General features: G+C 46.2%; 1 protein-coding gene and 1 long non-coding RNA gene across 2 annotated transcripts in view; both read left to right on the forward strand.

Moving 5' to 3' along the window:
- LOC120909992 (gastrula zinc finger protein XlCGF57.1-like) overlaps positions 1 to 8,684 on the forward strand; it is a 33,559-nt gene extending 24,875 nt beyond the window's left edge. The window contains exon 6 of the mRNA XM_040321810.1: positions 6,918 to 8,684. Within this exon, the coding sequence (XP_040177744.1) occupies positions 6,918 to 8,494 (1,577 nt within the window). The 3' untranslated portion in view covers positions 8,495 to 8,684. The remainder of the gene's footprint in view (positions 1 to 6,917) is intronic.
- Positions 8,685 to 15,760: 7,076 nt separating this feature from the next.
- LOC120910310 lies at positions 15,761 to 17,338 on the forward strand. Its single transcript, XR_005741517.1, has 3 exons — positions 15,761 to 15,825; positions 17,132 to 17,223; positions 17,310 to 17,338. It is a non-coding gene; the product is annotated as an uncharacterized LOC120910310 (long non-coding RNA).
- Positions 17,339 to 17,365: the final 27 nt, after the last annotated feature.

The raw sequence follows: 17,365 nt of genomic DNA on the forward strand, positions 1-17,365 counted from the left end.
TCCTTGGTGTAACGGAATGACCCGTGACACCCAAAGACTTTGTGAGGATGGAGGATACTCCTGTGTCAGCGTCACTGATAACTCTTGGGTCTGAGTCCACTCTGTGCCCTTTGGGCATGGAGTGGCAAGTGAATCGTAATTCATGGATTACATGAGATTTGACATCACGGACAGTTCATATTGCAGGATCTTGAGAGACTACAAGATGTTGGTTAATTGTGACCCCAACCAGTCAATATTCTATGACTCATTTCTATGATTAGTCTAGTGACATGCTAATTGCATCAGGGCTTGGAGGACATTCCATTGTCCTTGTGTAAAGGTGTTGTAACGGACAGGTGTTAATCCCAGGTCTGCTCCCAGAACTATAATTATGCATACTAAAGACTGCTTATGTGTGATAACCCTGTCTACAATCTATTGATGCTCAGAGGTGTCAAGCGGTATGCAGAGACGGAGTGGGTGAAGGCTTTTGTTGTTAGTAATTGAGGAATGTTTAGTAATTAGCCTTAGTGTGTGATTGGGGGGGGGGGGCAGTTTGATTGTTCCTGTAAATTCTGTGACCTGTTGTACTATATAAAAAGACTGAGAGAAATCATTAAAGTATCTTTACATTTGGAACAAGCACAGAGCTGTGTGTCTCGTCTTGATTCTGGGCAAATGAAATGGGAATCGGGTCCTGTCGGTTGGAGTGTCGATAAGCTGTCGTGACTGGGATGGAAGGTCGTCAACGGTGGTGACCGTTACAGTGGTGGCATAGCAGTGGGATAATTCCATCGCTTAAAGGACGGCGACAAGGACACAGGACGATGGAGACGCTGTATGAACGGCTGAAGCTCTCTTCCCTCAAGGACTTACTGGAGAGCCGGGGCAGATCGGCCTGCAACCGTAAGAGAAGGGACATTATCGCACAACTTGTCGAAATGGATAGAGCTGAGAGGCCCAGCGTAACAGACAGGACACCCGATGAAGAGTTTTGGGACCGGGCTGTTAGACGTGGACTGGCACAGTATGGACCTAATCCTCCACCGGAGATCATAGACCGGGTTATAGCGGCTGTGGATGCCACTTGGCTAGAGCAAAGAGGTGCTGCAGCAGCAGAAGTCACAGCAGCACCAACTGAAGAGAGGGGAGAGGTACAGATGCCAGTCACCATGGAAGTGGAGTTCCAGGGAGCCGGGGGAATTGGCCCCTCTCCCCAGCAACAAGCTGTGGTGGTAAAGCATTTACTCCCAGCTGAATCTCTGGCGGCAGGGCAGGATGCTACTGGCTGCGGCACACAACTGCAGCTTGAGCTGACATCGGGGGATGGGACTGTGGTCTCCCCCCAAAGCGACCCAGCAGAAGAGCTGGCAACAGAGCAGAGCGCCACAAGCCTCTGCTCTCACCTAGCAGGAGAGGGAGTTCCTGTGGGAGTGGATGGGACTGTGGTCTCCACTCCAAGCGACCCAGCAGAAGAGCTGGCAACAGAGCAGAGTGCCACAAGCCTCTGCTCTCTACTAATGGAAGAGGGAGTTCCTGGGGCAGTGGATGGGACTGTGGTCTCCACTGACACAACCCCAGAAAATGGTGCGTCACCGAGACAGGAGGATGTCGGCTTGGCTTTGCAAGCATCAGGGGATTTTCTACCACCAGTGGATGGGACTTCAGTCTCCACTGGTATACCCCAGGGATGGGGGGCAGTTGGCCCAGATCCCCAGCAGCATGATGAACTGAGCCCAGTCACCCTGTCTTCTCTCCAGCGGCTGAAAGGACTCCAGGGAGAAGGGCCAGTCCAGGCCTCTCCCCAGCGGCAGGCAGATTCTCTGAGAGAGACAGAGGTTGGCAGGGTGAGTAATGCTCTGTTTGGAGCAATTTATTTGGGGTACTGTATGGATACCAGCATTGGAGGACTGGATCTACTAACTGACTTCGGAATCAACCCGTTCGGGGTCTCCTCCTGTGTCAGTCTCCCACCGAAAGGGGAGAGATGTAACGGAATGACCCGTGACACCCAAAGACTTTGTGAGGATGGAGGATACTCCTGTGTCAGCGTCACTGATAACTCTTGGGTTTGAGTCCACTCTGTGCCCTTTGGGCATGGAGTGGCAAGTGAATCGTAATTCATGGATTACATGAGATTTGACATCACGGACAGTTCATATTGCAGGATCTTGAGAGACTACAAGATGTTGGTTAATTGTGAACCCAACCAGTCAATATTCTATGACTCATTTCTATGATTAGTCTAGTGACATGCTAATTGCATCAGGGCTTGGAGGACATTCCATTGTCCTTGTGTAAAGGTGTTGTAACGGACAGGTGTTAATCCCAGGTCTGCTCCCAGAACTCTAATTATGCATACTAAAGACTGCTTATGTGTGATAACCCTGTCTACAATCTATTGATGCTCAGAGGTGTCAAGCGGTATGCAGAGACGGAGTGGGTGAAGGCTTTTGTTGTTAGTAATTGAGGAATGTTTAGTAATTAGCCTTAGTGTGTGATTGGGGGGGGGCAGTTTGATTGTTCCTGTAAATTCTGTGACCTGTTGTACTATATAAAAAGACTGAGAGAAATCATTAAAGTATCTTTACATTTGGAACAAGCACAGAGCTGCGTGTCTCGTCTTGATTCTGGGCAAATGAAATGGGAATCGGGTCCTGTCGGTTGGCGTGTCGATAAGCTGTCGTGACTGGGATGGAAGGTCGTCAACGGTGGTGACCGTTACACTTGGTTTCTAGCCTCTTTGAAAAATGTTATTGTGTTTTAATGCACATGCACATAATGCACGTTTGCTGAGGCAGACACCAAAACCTGCCCCAAAGTGGATGCCTCCCTAGCAAAATACACAAATAAATCTGAGGCCCTGTACACACGGCCGGGAATCCCGTCAGGAAAAAAACGTTGGTTTTCCTGATGGGATTCCTGGCAAACTTGCCATGCATACAGACGGCCATTCAAAAGAACTGCCGTTCTTTTGAATTGCAAGAACGCGGTGATGTCATCGACTACGACGAGCTTGTCACATTCGATGCCGTCGCAGCGCCGCCATCTTGCTACACCCCACACTAAACTTGTATGCTACCGCACATTCGTCGAACTCTTATCTAGCATGCGCGGGTTTACCTGGGACAGGTAAGCATACAGACGACCGGTTTTCTCGGCAGGAAACACTCTGCCGGAAACCCGACAAGAAAATAGAGAGCAAGGTTCTCTATTTTCCCGTCGGGATTCTTGGCTGTTTTCCTGATGGGAAAACTGCTAGGGAGCATACACACGGCCAGGATTCCGGGACAAATGCTCTCCTGGCAGTTTTCCTGATGGGAAAACCGGTCGTGTACAAGGCTTTACTTGGCTTTCGATGACGCAGGTACACTAAATGATCCCATGGACAAGAAAATAGACAAAATAGTTCTCTCTACAGACCAGGCCTTCCTACCCAAGGTCTCTTCTAGGTTCCATAGAACCCAAAAGATCATTATCCCTTCACTCTCAAAATCTATGGACACCAAGAAAAGGGACATTTACACCAAACTCGATGTGAGAAACACGCTCAATACATACCCCGAGAGAACAAAAGACTGGCGGAGAACGACGTCTCTCCTTGTCCCCTATGCAGGGGTCAACAAAGGGAAACAAGCATCCAAAAATACCATCAGCAGATGGATAATAATGGTCATACAAATGACCTATGAAGCACAAGATCACACTCCCCCAGGGGGGATCAGAGCACATACAACCAGAGCCTGGGCAATCTGGGTCGCAGAAAAAGCAGAGCAGATCTGCAGGGCAGCGACATGGTTGAGCTTTAGTACATTTGCAAAGCACTACCGGATAGACCAGCTGTTCGACCAAGACCAGGCATTTGGTCGCAAAGTGCTCCAGTGTCTAACCCCGCCCTAGTAAGTATTGCTTGATACTTCCTCTCAGATGCTGCCCTGGAAGACGATTCGAGAAAACAGAGTTAGGTACCTGGTAACTCTTTTTCTAAGAAGTCTTCCAGGGCAGCACTAGTTCCCACCTTTAATCAACAGATACCAAATACAGAGGGGGAGCTTCAAGCTTACTGTGATTTCCTTCGGTACTTTAATACAACTGAGGCATGCAGGTGAGACTTTCCTGTTTCAGGGAGGAGGAGCTTATCTCTCGGATGCTGCCCTGGAAGACTTCTTAGAAAAAGAGTTACCAGGTACCTAACTCTGTTTTCTTTTACAGTTGAACTTCAGATTACAAGCATAATCCGTTCCAGGAGAATGCTCGCAATCCAAAGTACTCGCATATCAAAGCAAGTTTTCCCATTGAAGTCAATGGAAACTAAAATAATTAGTTCCACATTGACTTAAATGGGATGCAATACCGAATGTGGCCAGAGGTGGGGGGAGCCAGAGAGCCTCGGAACGGCCGAAAAGACCCGAGGACACTTTGGATCTGGTTCCTGCACCCACGTACCTCAGGCCAAATAAGGTACTGCAGGCCAATGTTCGACTCAGCTCGGCTCCTGTGCCCCCGTACCTCAGGCCAAATGAGGTACTAAAGGCCTATGTTCGTCTCTGCTCGGCTCCTGCGCCCCCGTACCTCAGGCCAAATGAGGTACTGCAGGCTTATTTAGCTTGAATTCTGCTCGTCTTGAGAGTCAACACTTGCAAACCGAGTCAGAATTAACAAAAAAAAATGTTGCTCGCAAATCAAAACGCTCTCAAACCAAGTTACTCTTAAACCGAGGTTCTATTGTATTTTAGTTGACTTTAATGGATTTGTTTTTATTATGTTGGGGTTTAGGGTGAAGAACGGATTAATATGAAAGCTGAGGTTAAAGAAGAAGAAGAAGAAGTAGTAGAGATGTATGTGTTGGGTGATCAGCCATTCACGGAGGAGGTTGGGATGATTATGAAAAGTGAAGAGGAAGAAATATCTCCACATATCCACACAAGTAAGTATAGGCACTATGGAAGAAACGGGTCACAATTTTTTTAAATAAATTTATTGCATAATTTGTAGACGCAAACCACACCACATGAAAGGTCCATCTCCATTCCTCAATATAACGTCATGTTCCCAACAAATGAGGGGGAGATACTGTACATCATATGAAAGGTCCATCTCCATTCCTCAATATAACGTCATGTTCCCAACAAATGAGGAGGAGATAATGTACACCAGGGGTGCCCAACCAGTGGCCCGGGGGGCTACATGTGGCCCGCGGAGCCCTCTGATGTGGCCCGCGACCTCCTGCTCTGGAATGAAATAGAATACTGTTATTAAAGGTAAGTTGATTAATAAAACCACAGTGTATCTATGGGCATATGTGTTCTGCAGGGGTTACTGGGCTGCTTTCATACTGATCTGCAGGTGCAGAGCAGTGCGGGTTATCTGCACTGAGCCATACACTTCTATTACCTGCGTGTTTGGTGAGCTTTGTGAAAGTGCACCACACCTACAGGATATAGTAGAAGTCTATGGCAAAGTACAGCAAACCTGAAGAAAAGCCACAGGTGAACTATGCTGCACCTGCGGTGCAGGTAAACAACAGTACATCAGTGTGAAAGAACCCTAATGCTGCGTACACACGATTGGAGTATGCGATAGTCTAAAATCCGATGGATTTTTTCATCGGAATTCCATTCAAGCTGTCTTGCATACACACTGTCAGACCAAATTTCGAACGTCCAAAACGCAGTGGCTTAAAACACTACGATGAGCCGAGAAAAATGAAGTTTAATGCTTCCGAGCATGCGTCGACTTGATTCTGAGCATGCGTGGGTTTTTCTCCTACGGAATTCCACACAGACGATCGGAATTTCCCATCGGATTTTTTTCTATCGGAAGAATTTAAAATATGTTCTATTTTTTTACTCTGATGGAATTTTTTCATCGGAAAATCTGATCGTGTCTACGCGGCATTAGGCCCCTTTCACACGGTCAGTCCGACCCAATCAGACCCTTTTGTCACCTCTAAGGAGTGGCAGATGTAATTTGACCTGTGTACATTTACAAATGCCTACCTCCAATCCGATCTGCAAAAAAAAAAAGAATAGAGTGGACTCTATAGAGTAGAGTGGGCTGCCATCCTCCCACTCCGCTCATTGTGGCCCGCCACTGGTTACCAAGTCGCTTAAGTGGCCCTCGCTTATCAAAAAGTTGGGCACCCCTGCTGTATACCATATGAAAGGTCCATCTCCATTGCTGAATATAACGTCATGTTCCCAACAAATGAGGAGGAGATACTGAGATTGCAGGCTTGGTTGGCTTAAATCAGGTTTGGTCTCCACCCAGAGACTGGCCACATTAATCACCTTGCAGGTGGACAGACAGACATGGAGAAGGCCATATGAAAGGTCCATCTCCATTCCTCAATATAATGTCATGTTCCCAACAAATCAGAAGGAGAATTATAGTCACATGATCTATGTACAGTCATTTGGTTTGTAAATGATTGGTGTCTTGGTACTGCAAAATGACGATCTCTGTTAGAAAGAACATTTTCAACAGTCGGTACTACCCTTGTCCAACATAGAAAACTTTGCATCCTTTCATAAGGAAAAGATAATTTTCAGTCCATAAAGAACATCATCAACGTATCTACTCCACCACAGCATATAGTGACATTTTTAGAAAAAAAAAATCATACCGGAGTCCATATATGATCTGCAAACTCTTCATCGTATAAAATCCAGCCAATCCGATGTAGTAACAATCCACTAACGCGTTTTGGATAATGAAGACTCAGTCATAACTATTTATTATTCTAGAATTTGCAGATCATATATGGACTCAAACTTTTCTGATTGATTTTGGAGGGAGAACAGGAGCCCAGCTGTGAGATCGGCATTTCCACGTATTGCATCGACGGGGGGGGGGGGGGGGGGGGAGGAGCTAAAACTCCAGTTATTTGTCATCTACTGAGATTTTTTATATTTTTTTTTCCTTCTTTCCAACAGATGGATGTGATGTGAGGAATTCCTCGGAGAGACATCTTCTATTATCTGCTGATTGTAAGTCAGAAGATGATGTCATCACACAGGATCCTCCAGGAGGAAATCCAAATACACAAAATATACATCACAGACCTTCCTGTCCGGAGACATCAATGGATCCCTCTGATCAGGGGGAATCTTCCCATCAATCACATACTATGATTGTAAATATCCATGTAAGATCTCACACTGCAGATAAATCAACAGATCCTTCTAATCCCGAGGAATCTTCCTCACCCCATGAAAGAGATCACCGAGGTGACAATCTATTCTCATGTTCAGAGTGCGGGAAATCTTACACTCGGAAAAAAAAACTTATTCGGCACCAGAGAATTCACATGGGTAAGCATCCCTATTCATGTTTGGAGTGCGGGAAATATTTCACAAAGAGAGGAACACTTACTGCGCACCAGAGAGTTCACACGGGTGAGCGTCCTTATTCATGTTCAGAGTGCGGGAAATATTTCAGTCAGAAGGGAAATCTTTTGCAACATCAGAAATATCACACAGATGAACTTCCCTATACATGTTCAGAGTGCGGGAAATCTTTCCATAGGAAATATAATCTTGTTAGACATCAGAGAAGTCACACCGGCGAATGTCCCTATTCATGTTTAGAGTGCGGAAAAGCTTTCAAAGACCAAGGAGATCTGGCTAAACATAAGAGAATTCACATTGGTGAGCGTCCCTATTCATGTTCAGAGTGCGGGAAATCTTTCGCTGAGAAAATATATCTTTCGCAACATCAGAGACATCACACAGGTGACCTTCCCTATACATGTTCAGAGTGCGGGAAATCTTTCCTTAAGAACAATCGTCTTGTTAGACATCAGATGATTCACACTGGTGAGCGTCCCTATTCATGTTCAGTGTGCGGGAAAGCTTTCATAGACAAAGGAGAACTTACTAAACATCACAAAAAAATTCACACTGGTGAGTGTCCCTATTCATGTTCAGCGTGCGGGAAAGCTTTCAAAGACCAAGGCGATCTTACTAAACATCAGATAATTCACACTGGTGAGCGTCCCTATACATGTTCAGAGTGCGGGAAATCTTTCCTTAAGAAATATAGTCTTGTTACACATCAGAGTATTCACACGGGTGAGCGTCCATATTCATGTTCAGAGTGCGGGAAATCATTCGCTCGTAAAGGTGGTCTTGATATACATCAGAGAAGTCACACTGATGAGCGTCCCTATTCATGTTCAGAGTGCGGGAAAGCTTTCAAAGACAAAAGAGATCTTTCTAAACATCAGAAAATTCACAGCGGTGAGCGTCCTTATTCATGTTCAGAATGCGGGAAATCTTTTACGCATAAAAGAGGCCTTGTTGAACATCAGAAAATTCACACGGGTGAGCGTCCTTATTCATGTTTAGTGTGCGGGAAATCTTTCACTCGTAAAAGAGTCTTTGTTCTACATCTGAGAATTCACACAGGTGAGCGTCCTTATTCGTGTTCAGTGTGCGGGAAATCTTTTATTGATAAAGGAAACCTTGTTAAACATCAGATAATTCACACGGGTGAACGTCCTTTTATATAAATGAGGGAAATTTTGGACTCATAAAGGACAGCTTCTGAAACACCAGAGAATTCACATGGTTGAGCATCCTTATATATGTTAAGAGTGCGGGAAATCTTGTAACCCACCACAAGGGGAGAGATGTCGGAGAATGTAGTGTGGATGGTGGGAGGAGATCTGTCGGAGAATGTAGTGTGGATGGTGGAGGAGAGCTGTCAGAAAAAGTAGTGTAGATGGTGGGAGAGAGCTGTCGGAGAATGTAGTGTGGATGGTGGAGGAGAGCTGTAGGAGAATGTAGTGTGGATGATGGAGGAGAGCTGTCGGAGAATGTAGTGTGGATGGTGGGGAGAGAGCTGTCGGAGAATGTAGTGTGGATGGTGGAGGAGAGCTGTCGGAGAATGTAGTGTGGATGGTGGAGGAGAGCTGTCAGAAAAAGTAGTGTAGATGGTGGGAGAGAGCTGTCGGAGAATGTAGTGTGGATGGTGGAGGAGAGCTGTCGGAGAATGTAGTGTGGATGGTGGAGGAGAGCTGTCGGAGAATGTAGTGTGGATGGTGGTGGAGAACTATCGGAGAATGTAGTGTGGATGGTGGGGGAGATCTGTCAGAGAATGTAGTGTGGATGGTCGAGGAGAGCTGTCGGAGAATGTAGTGTGGATGGTGGAGGAGAGCTGTCGGAGAATGTAGTGTGGATGGTGGAGGAGAGCTGTCGGAAAAAGTAGTGTAGATGGTGGGAAGAGAGCTGTCAGAGAATGTAGTGTGGATGGTGGAGGAGAGCTGTCGGAGAATGTAGTGAGGATGGTGGGAGGAGAGCTGTCGGAGAATGTAGTGTGGATGGTGGAGGAGATCTGTCGGAGAATGTAGTGTGGATGGTCGAGGAGAGCTGTCGGAGAATGTAGTTTGGATGGTGGAGGAGAGTTGTCGGAGAATGTAGTGTGGATGGTGAAAGGAGAGCTGTCGGAGAATGTAGTGTGGATGGTGGGGGAGAGCTGTCGGAGAATGTAGTGTAGATGGTGGGAGGAGATCTGTCGGAGAATGTAGTGTGGATGGTGGGAGGAGAGCTGTCGGAGAATGTAGTGTGGATGGTGGGAGGAGAGCTGTCGGAGAATGTAGTGTGGATGGTGGAGGAGAGCTGTCGGAGAATGTAGTGTGGATGGTGGGGGGAGAGCTGTCGGAGAATGTAGTGTGGATGGTGGAGGAGAGCTGTCGGAGAATGTAGTGTGGATGGTGGAGGAGAGCTGTCGGAGAATGTAGTGTGGATGGTGAAAGGAGAGCTGTCGGAGAATGTAGTGTGGATGGTGGGGGAGAGCTGTCGGAGAATGTAGTGTAGATGGTGGGAGGAGATCTGTCGGAGAATGTAGTGTGGATGGTGGGAGGAGAGCTGTCGGAGAATGTAGTGTGGATGGTGGGAGGAGAGCTGTCGGAGAATGTAGTGTGGATGGTGGAGGAGAGCTGTCAGAGAATGTAGTGTGGATGGTGGAGGAGAGCTGTCGGAGAATGTAGTGTGGATGGTGGGGGGAGAGCTGTCGGAGAATGTAGTGTGGATGGTGGAGGAGAGCTGTCGGAGAATGTAGTGTGGATGGTGGAGGAGAGCTGTCGGAGAATGTAGTGTGGATGGTAGGAGGAGAGCTGTCGGAGAATGTAGTGTGGATGGTGGGGGAGAGCTGTCGGAGAATGTAGTGTGGATGGTGGGGGAGAGCTGTCGGAGAATGTAGTGTGGATGATGGAGGAGAGCTGTCGGAGAATGTAGTGTGGATGGTGGGAGGAGAGCTGTCGGAGAATGTAGTGTGGATGATGGAGGAGAGCTGTCGGAGAATGTAGTGTGGATGGTGGAGGAGAGCTGTCGGAGAATGTAGTGTGGATGGTGGAGGAGATCTGTCGGAGAATGTAGTGTGGATGGTGGGAGGAGAGCTGTCGGAGAATGTAGTGTGGATGGTGGAGAGGAGATCTGTCGGAGAATGTAGTGTGGATGGTGGGAGGAGAGCTGTCGGAGAATGTAGTGTGGATGGTGGAGGAGAGCTGTCGGAGAATGTAGTGTGGATGGTGGAGGAGAGATGTCGGAGAATGCAGTGTGGATGGTGGAGGAGAGCTGTCGGAGAACGTAGTGTGGATGGTGGAGGAGAGATGTCGGAGAATGTAGTGTGGATGGTGGAGGAGAGATGTCGGAGAATGTAGTGTGGATGGTGGAGGAGAGCTGTCGGAGAATGCAGTGTGGATGGTGGGAGGAGAGATGTCGGAGAATGCAGTGTGGATGGTGGAGGAGAGCTATGAGAGATCATTATATTGATGGGGGAGGTGGAATTTCTAACATCTTTTGATAAAAATGGGAAAATATATTATCAACGAAAAGATCGTAATAGTCGAGAATTATTTACAGTGAATTAAAATGTGTAAATTTACTATGAAGGTTCATAGAACGATATTAATTGAATGAGTCCTGTGTATTTTGGTAACCATTTGTTAAAGATCATATACACTATATTGTCAAAAGTTTTGGGACGCCTGCCTTTACACACATGAATTCTCATTGCATCCCATTCTTAGTGCGGAGGGTTCAATATTGAGTTGGCCCCGCCCTTTGCAGCTACAACAGCTTCAACTCTTCTTGGAAGGCTGTCCACAAGGTTTAGGAGTGTGTCTATAGGAATGTTTGACCATTCTTCAAGAAGTGCATTTGTGAGGTCAGGCACTGATGTTGCACAGAAGGCCTGACTCGCAGTCTCCACTCTAATTCATCCCAATGGTGTTCTATTGTGCAGGCCAGTCAAGTTCCTTTCACCCCAAACTCGCTCGCCCATGTCTTCATTTACCTTGCTTTGTGCACTGGTGGGCAGTCAGGTTGGAACAAGACTGGGATGCCATTAAAGTTCATGTGCTTGTAAATGCTGGCGTCCCAATACTTTTGACAATATCGTGTATATCTACAATTAAGGTTTGTGCTTTATTAATGTGTGCATCAATTTCAATTTGTTTTTCATTCTTTTCTTTTGCCATCATTATAAAAAGAAATGAGCCTAAGGTACCTGGGTTTGATTCAACGCAGGTTCAGTGAATGTTACTGAAGTTTGGATCCTGAATCCGATCCCCATTGAAGTCAGTGGGAGGGGAACCTTGGCTATCAGTAATGGCCGTTTTCAGGGCTAATAGACGAGGGATTGTCAAACAAAAGGGAGCTGAGCAGTTGCCTGAGGGATATGTACCAATGCTAATAAAATGTTACAAATTATAGTTTTAAGAGTTTTTTTTTTCAGGCATCTTAAAGTTTAATATTAACCCCCTTCATGCCGACATCACACAAACATGCGGCCCCACTGCACTGCGCTCTTTGCAGCGAGGCCGCATATTTGCGCACTTTCCCTTGTGCTAGCACAGAGATGGGGTCTCGCCTTGAGCCCCGGGCCTTATACTAACGATCAGGGCCTGGAACTTGAGATTCTGGGTCACCTGATCGCTGTGATAGCCTCTAATTTCTCTATTAGTGATCAGTCACTGTAAAGCCCGCCCCCGCGTTTTCTTTTTTTGTGAATGGAGGAGAGATACATTGGATCACTCACTGTCCTTGAACAGAAAAAAAAAAGTGCGTAAGAAAAATAAATATATTAAATAATAATAAAAAAAAAAAATAGATCAAGTTTTGATATAGGTCAGTAACAGGGTTTTTGTTTGTGTCAGAGTCATTGGGCCGGATTCAGATACATTGGTGTATCTCTCCGCGCGGCGTAACGTATCTCAGATACGTTACGCCGCCGTAATTTAGGGCGCCTTATGTTACGGCGGCTTAACGTATCTGGTCTGGCGTAAGCCCGCGTAATTCAAATGTGGATGATGTGGGCGTGTTTTATTCAAATTCACTGTGACCCCACGTATTTTACGAAAGGCGCATGCGCCGTTCGTGAAAAAATCTCAGTGCGCATGCTCGAAATTCCACCGCAAATCGTCATTGCTTTCGACGTGAACGTACATTACGTCCAGCCCTATTCGCGAACGACTTACGCAAACGACGTAAAATTTTCAAAATTCGACGCGGGAACGACGTCCATACTTAACATAGGATACGCCTCATATAGCAGGGGTAACTATACGCCGGAAAAAGCCTAACGTAAACGTAAAAAAATGCGCCGGGCAAACGTACGTTTCTGATTCCGCGTATCTAGCTAATTAGCATATTAGACGCGTAAATATACGGAAGCACCACCTAGCGGCCAGCCTAAAATTGCAACTTAGATACGACGGCGTAAGAGACTTACGCCGGCCGGATCTTAGTCAAATCTATGCGTAACTAATTCTATGAATCAGGCGCATAGATACGACGCCGCACACTCAGAGATACGACGGCGTATCTGGAGATACGCCATCGTATCTCCTACCTGAATCTACCCTAGTGTATTTTTTTGTGTTAGTTTGTGTGTTTTAGGTAGGATAAGCAAAAAGCAGCATAGGAAGTCACTTTTTTTTTTTTTTTGTACCACGCTGTATTCTGTACAAATGCAAAAAAAAATTCAATGCCGTGTTTCAGAGACGACAGCCAAACAAGGCGCAGTGGCTGGAGAGTATGGAAGTAAAATGATTTGGGACTTGATCAGCAATCTAAGTGGGAGAGATTATTATATTTAATGTTTGTTCCTGAAATAACAAGAGAGTGTTATTTCAAAGATAGCAGCCAATAATATTGTATAGACTTGCTTCCCTTTATGAAATCATTTCTACTCCCCTGGGATGACTGTGAGTAGGCCGCGGCATATGGCCTTTTTTTTTTGTGTTCCCTTTTCTTTCCATTTTTGCATTTATTTTCCTTTGATATCATTCCAATTGTATAAAGGTGTTTAATTACGATTGTTCTGTTTGTATTCCTTTTGGATTTCTCTGTAATACCTGATCATTCTTTAGCCCCTGCGTGGGCGACCTATTTGCTTGCTTCTGATTTCTTATGTTTTGTCATAAAATCAATAAATACATTGAAACAGAAACCATTTGTACTTGGTAACCGTAAGGCAGGGCTCAAAATTTCAAGTTCTGAGCTACTAGCCAGGCCTCAAGGGCTCATCGCGGCCAGTTACCCCACCCAACCCCTACCCTGCCCCGCCCTTAATCACTCCCCACTAGGGGTATACCCCCTGACTTAAAGCGGGAGTTCACCCAAAAATACATTTTTAACATTACATTCAGCCGAGTTGTCCTAATGACAATCGGCTGTTTTTTTCCCCCCGTACATACCGACTTTCACCGCCTCTTCCGGGTATGTCTTGTGCGGGACTGGGCGTTCCTATCTGATTGACAGGCTTCCGACCGTCACATACAGCGCGTCATGGGTTGCCGAAAGAAGCCGAACGTCGGTGCGGCTCTATACGGCGCCTGCGCACCTCCACTTTAAGAATAGAGTTAGGCTCAGCGTGTTTGTATCTCCACGTGCCCGATCCCGCCAGGAAGCTGACACTGCACACGGCTAATCACAGGCAGTGAGATATTTCCTGTACAGGTCAAGAAATGTCTCACTGCCTGTGATTAGCTATGTCCAATGTCGGCTTCCTGTTCCTGGTGGAATCGGGCATGTGGGGTTTCGAACATGCCCAAGCCCATCTCTACTTAAGAGGGGCACCCAAGGGAGAAGAGGACCTGTGGTGCTCCTGTGCTGTGGCCAAAAGTGGGGGTGCATACCTTCCAACCATACCAGATAGGCCGGGACCATCCTGGGATTTGATGTAAGTCCCAAAATCATGGCGAATCAAGGCTCAGTCCCAGAGCGGAGCTAAGTACCGGAATAAGCTCGGCCGCTTGGCTCCAGGGACTTGCCCAGCAGGAGCAAACTATCGCGGGCACAAGTTATATCTGCCCACAGCTTGTGGGGTCCTGCACATCACCTCATAGTAGTGGAATCCCCCTGTAGTGGAGTCCCGATGATCGGTGTGTCAGTGCAGTGAGTGGTGACTCACCTAGGGTGACCACGTGTCCCGGATTGCCCGGGACAGTCGCACATTTTGCAGGTCTGCCCCGGGCACATTCATTCCAGGACAATACAGTGTCCCGGAATGAAACTGACACAGCCAGCGGCTCCACCCCGCATTAGATAACCCTCTAGGACAGGGGTGTCAAACTCAATTTCATTGTGGGCCGCATCAGTATTATGATTGTCCTCAAAAGTGCCGGTTGTATTTGTATGATTAGATGTCCCCTCCCCTTACATTAGATGTCAAGAGCCACCCCACCATCAGAAGTTGAGTACGCTTCTCTCCCTTACATCACAGTGCACCCCCTTTCCTTATGCTACTGCTGGGAAGAAGATGGATGCTTTGCTTGAAAGCAGAAAGTAGGGTTCTAGAGGAGGACCAGAGGAGGGCTGGAGCTCTCCTGCAGCTGCAGGAGAGGTGTGAGGGCCACATGAAATGGTTTGGAGGGCCTTGTGTTTGACACCTGTGCCCTAGGAGAAGCGCTCTCCCGGGGGGTTACCTTGCAGGCGCGCTCCCGAGTCCAGCATTTGCGTCCAGAGACACGAATGCCGGACTCGGCCCTGCACCATTAGATTTGATTGACAGCAGCGGGAGCCAATGGCTGCGCTGCTATCAATCTATCCAATCAAAAGCTGGGACCCCCTAAAGAGAGGGACAGCGCATCCCCGCCTAGAGAAATACGGGGCTCAGGTAAGCACAACAGCGTGCTGGGTGGTCAATCACTACCATAAGTTTTTTTACCTTAATGCTTAGGATGCATTAAGGTGAAAAAACATGAGGGTTTACAACCCCTTTAAGCCCCCCACCTAGGGTTGCCACCTCATCCCTTTAAAATAGAACACATATGAATTACACAGGTTCTGAGGCTAATTTAATTTAGATAAGGCTCCACTTGAGTTCAATTACCACCTTAATCAGCCACAGAACCTGTGTAATTCATATGTGTTCGGTTTTAAAGGGATGAGGTGGCAACCCTACCCCCACCACTGGCAAATTTGGCCACACCCATATTTTTCAGTGGAACGCTCCTGCAGGTCACGTCCTCCCTCATTCTGATGTTCAAAAGTTGGGAGGCATGGGGGTGTGTAAGTTACACTGAATACAATTAATAGACTGGACTCTCCCGATAATGATATTACTCTGAAGATGGAGATCATTTCCTATTATATTGAGTGGAACACGGAAACAGGAAGTGTGTGATTGTACAGACACAGGAAGTGATACCACAGCTGGGCAGGAAGTGATGTCAGGTGATAATAGACAGCGATATACAGACAGGAAGTGATATACAGACAGGAAGTGAGGGATCTTATGTACAGGAAGTGATGTAGGAGGTTAAACAGGAAGTTTCGGGTGAAAGGTGAGTCGGGAGGACGTAGAGAGAAGACGTTGGTAGTGGCAGCAGAGGAGGTATTAAGATATTATTTTGTATTTACACCCAGTGATCCCCCCGTCATGTCTGTCCTCTTCCTCCATAGTCACTGTGACGTATTTTATCTCCAGCAGATGATGATAAACACATATATAGTGTATATTGTAATCAATACAGTAACTGTACTGTCTGCAATCATGTTTAATAATAATAATACATAAATATTTCCTATATACTGTATAGAGTCATATATTCCACTATATGGAAATATGATGTCCTCATAATCAGAACTTACTAATAACATTAATCACTTAGAAGATTTACCCCTCCCAGGCAATTTTTTTTAACATACTTCACTGCGTTAATTTAAATGACAATTGCGCGTTTGTGCAACGCTGTACCCAAATAAAATTAATGTCCTTTTTTCCCCCACAAATAGAGCTTTCTTTTGGTGGTATTTGATCACCTCTGCGGTTTTTATTTTTGTGCTATAAACAAAAAAAGGCAGCCAATTTTGAAAAAAAAAGGAGGATTGTGGGAGGTCACATGACATGACTCTTATCTCTATTAATAAAACACAGACCTGACCGGAGAGGTGAGGAGGATTCTGGGAGGTCACATGATATCACTCTTATCTCTATTAATAATACACAGACCTGACCGGAGAGGTGAGGAGGATTCTGGGAGGTCACATGATATCACTCTTATCTCTATTAATAATACAGACCTGACCGGAGAGGTGAGGAGGATTCTGGGAGGTCACATTACATCACTCTTATCTCTATTAATAATACACAGACCTGTCCGGAGAGGTGAGGAGGATTCTGGGAGGTCACATGATATCACTCTTATCTCTATTAATAATACAGACCTGACCGGAGAGGTGAGGAGGATTCTGGGAGGTCACATGACATCACTCTTATCTCTATTAATAAAACACAGACCTGACCGGAGAGGTGAGGAGGATTCTGGGAGGTCACATTACATCACTCTTATCTCTATTAATAATACACAGACCTGACCGGAGAGGTGAGGAGGATTCTGGGAGGTCACATGACATCACTCTTATCTCTATTAATAAAACACAGACCTGTCCGGAGAGGTGAGGAGGATTCTGGGAGGTCACATGACATCACTCTTATCTCTATTAATAAAACACAGACCTGACCGGAGAGGTGAGGAGGATTCTGGGAGGTCACATGACATCACTCTTATCTCTATTAATATAACACAGACCTGTCCGGAGAGGTGAGGAGGATTCTGGGAGATCACATGACATTAGTGTTGTTCTTTCAATGCAGAGTTTTCCTCCGGTAAGGCTTGGTGACCATTTTGCCATTACAGTGCCTTCACCTCTTTCCCTAAAACATGAGAGAATCAATGAGAAGAAGATTCTAGAAGTCACCAAGAAGATCATTGATCTGCTGACAGGAGAGGTGAGCGGTGCCGGGAATTCTGGGACATTATCCAGTAACAGACAAGGGATGTGTCTGGATGGTGACTGTATCATTGTGTGTGTCAGGTTCCTATAAGGTGTCAGGATGTCACTGTCTATTTCTCCATGGAGGAGTGGGAGTA

This window comes from Rana temporaria, chromosome 8 (genome assembly GCF_905171775.1).
Source record: "Rana temporaria chromosome 8, aRanTem1.1, whole genome shotgun sequence".
Classification (NCBI taxonomy): Eukaryota; Metazoa; Chordata; class Amphibia; order Anura; family Ranidae; genus Rana; species Rana temporaria.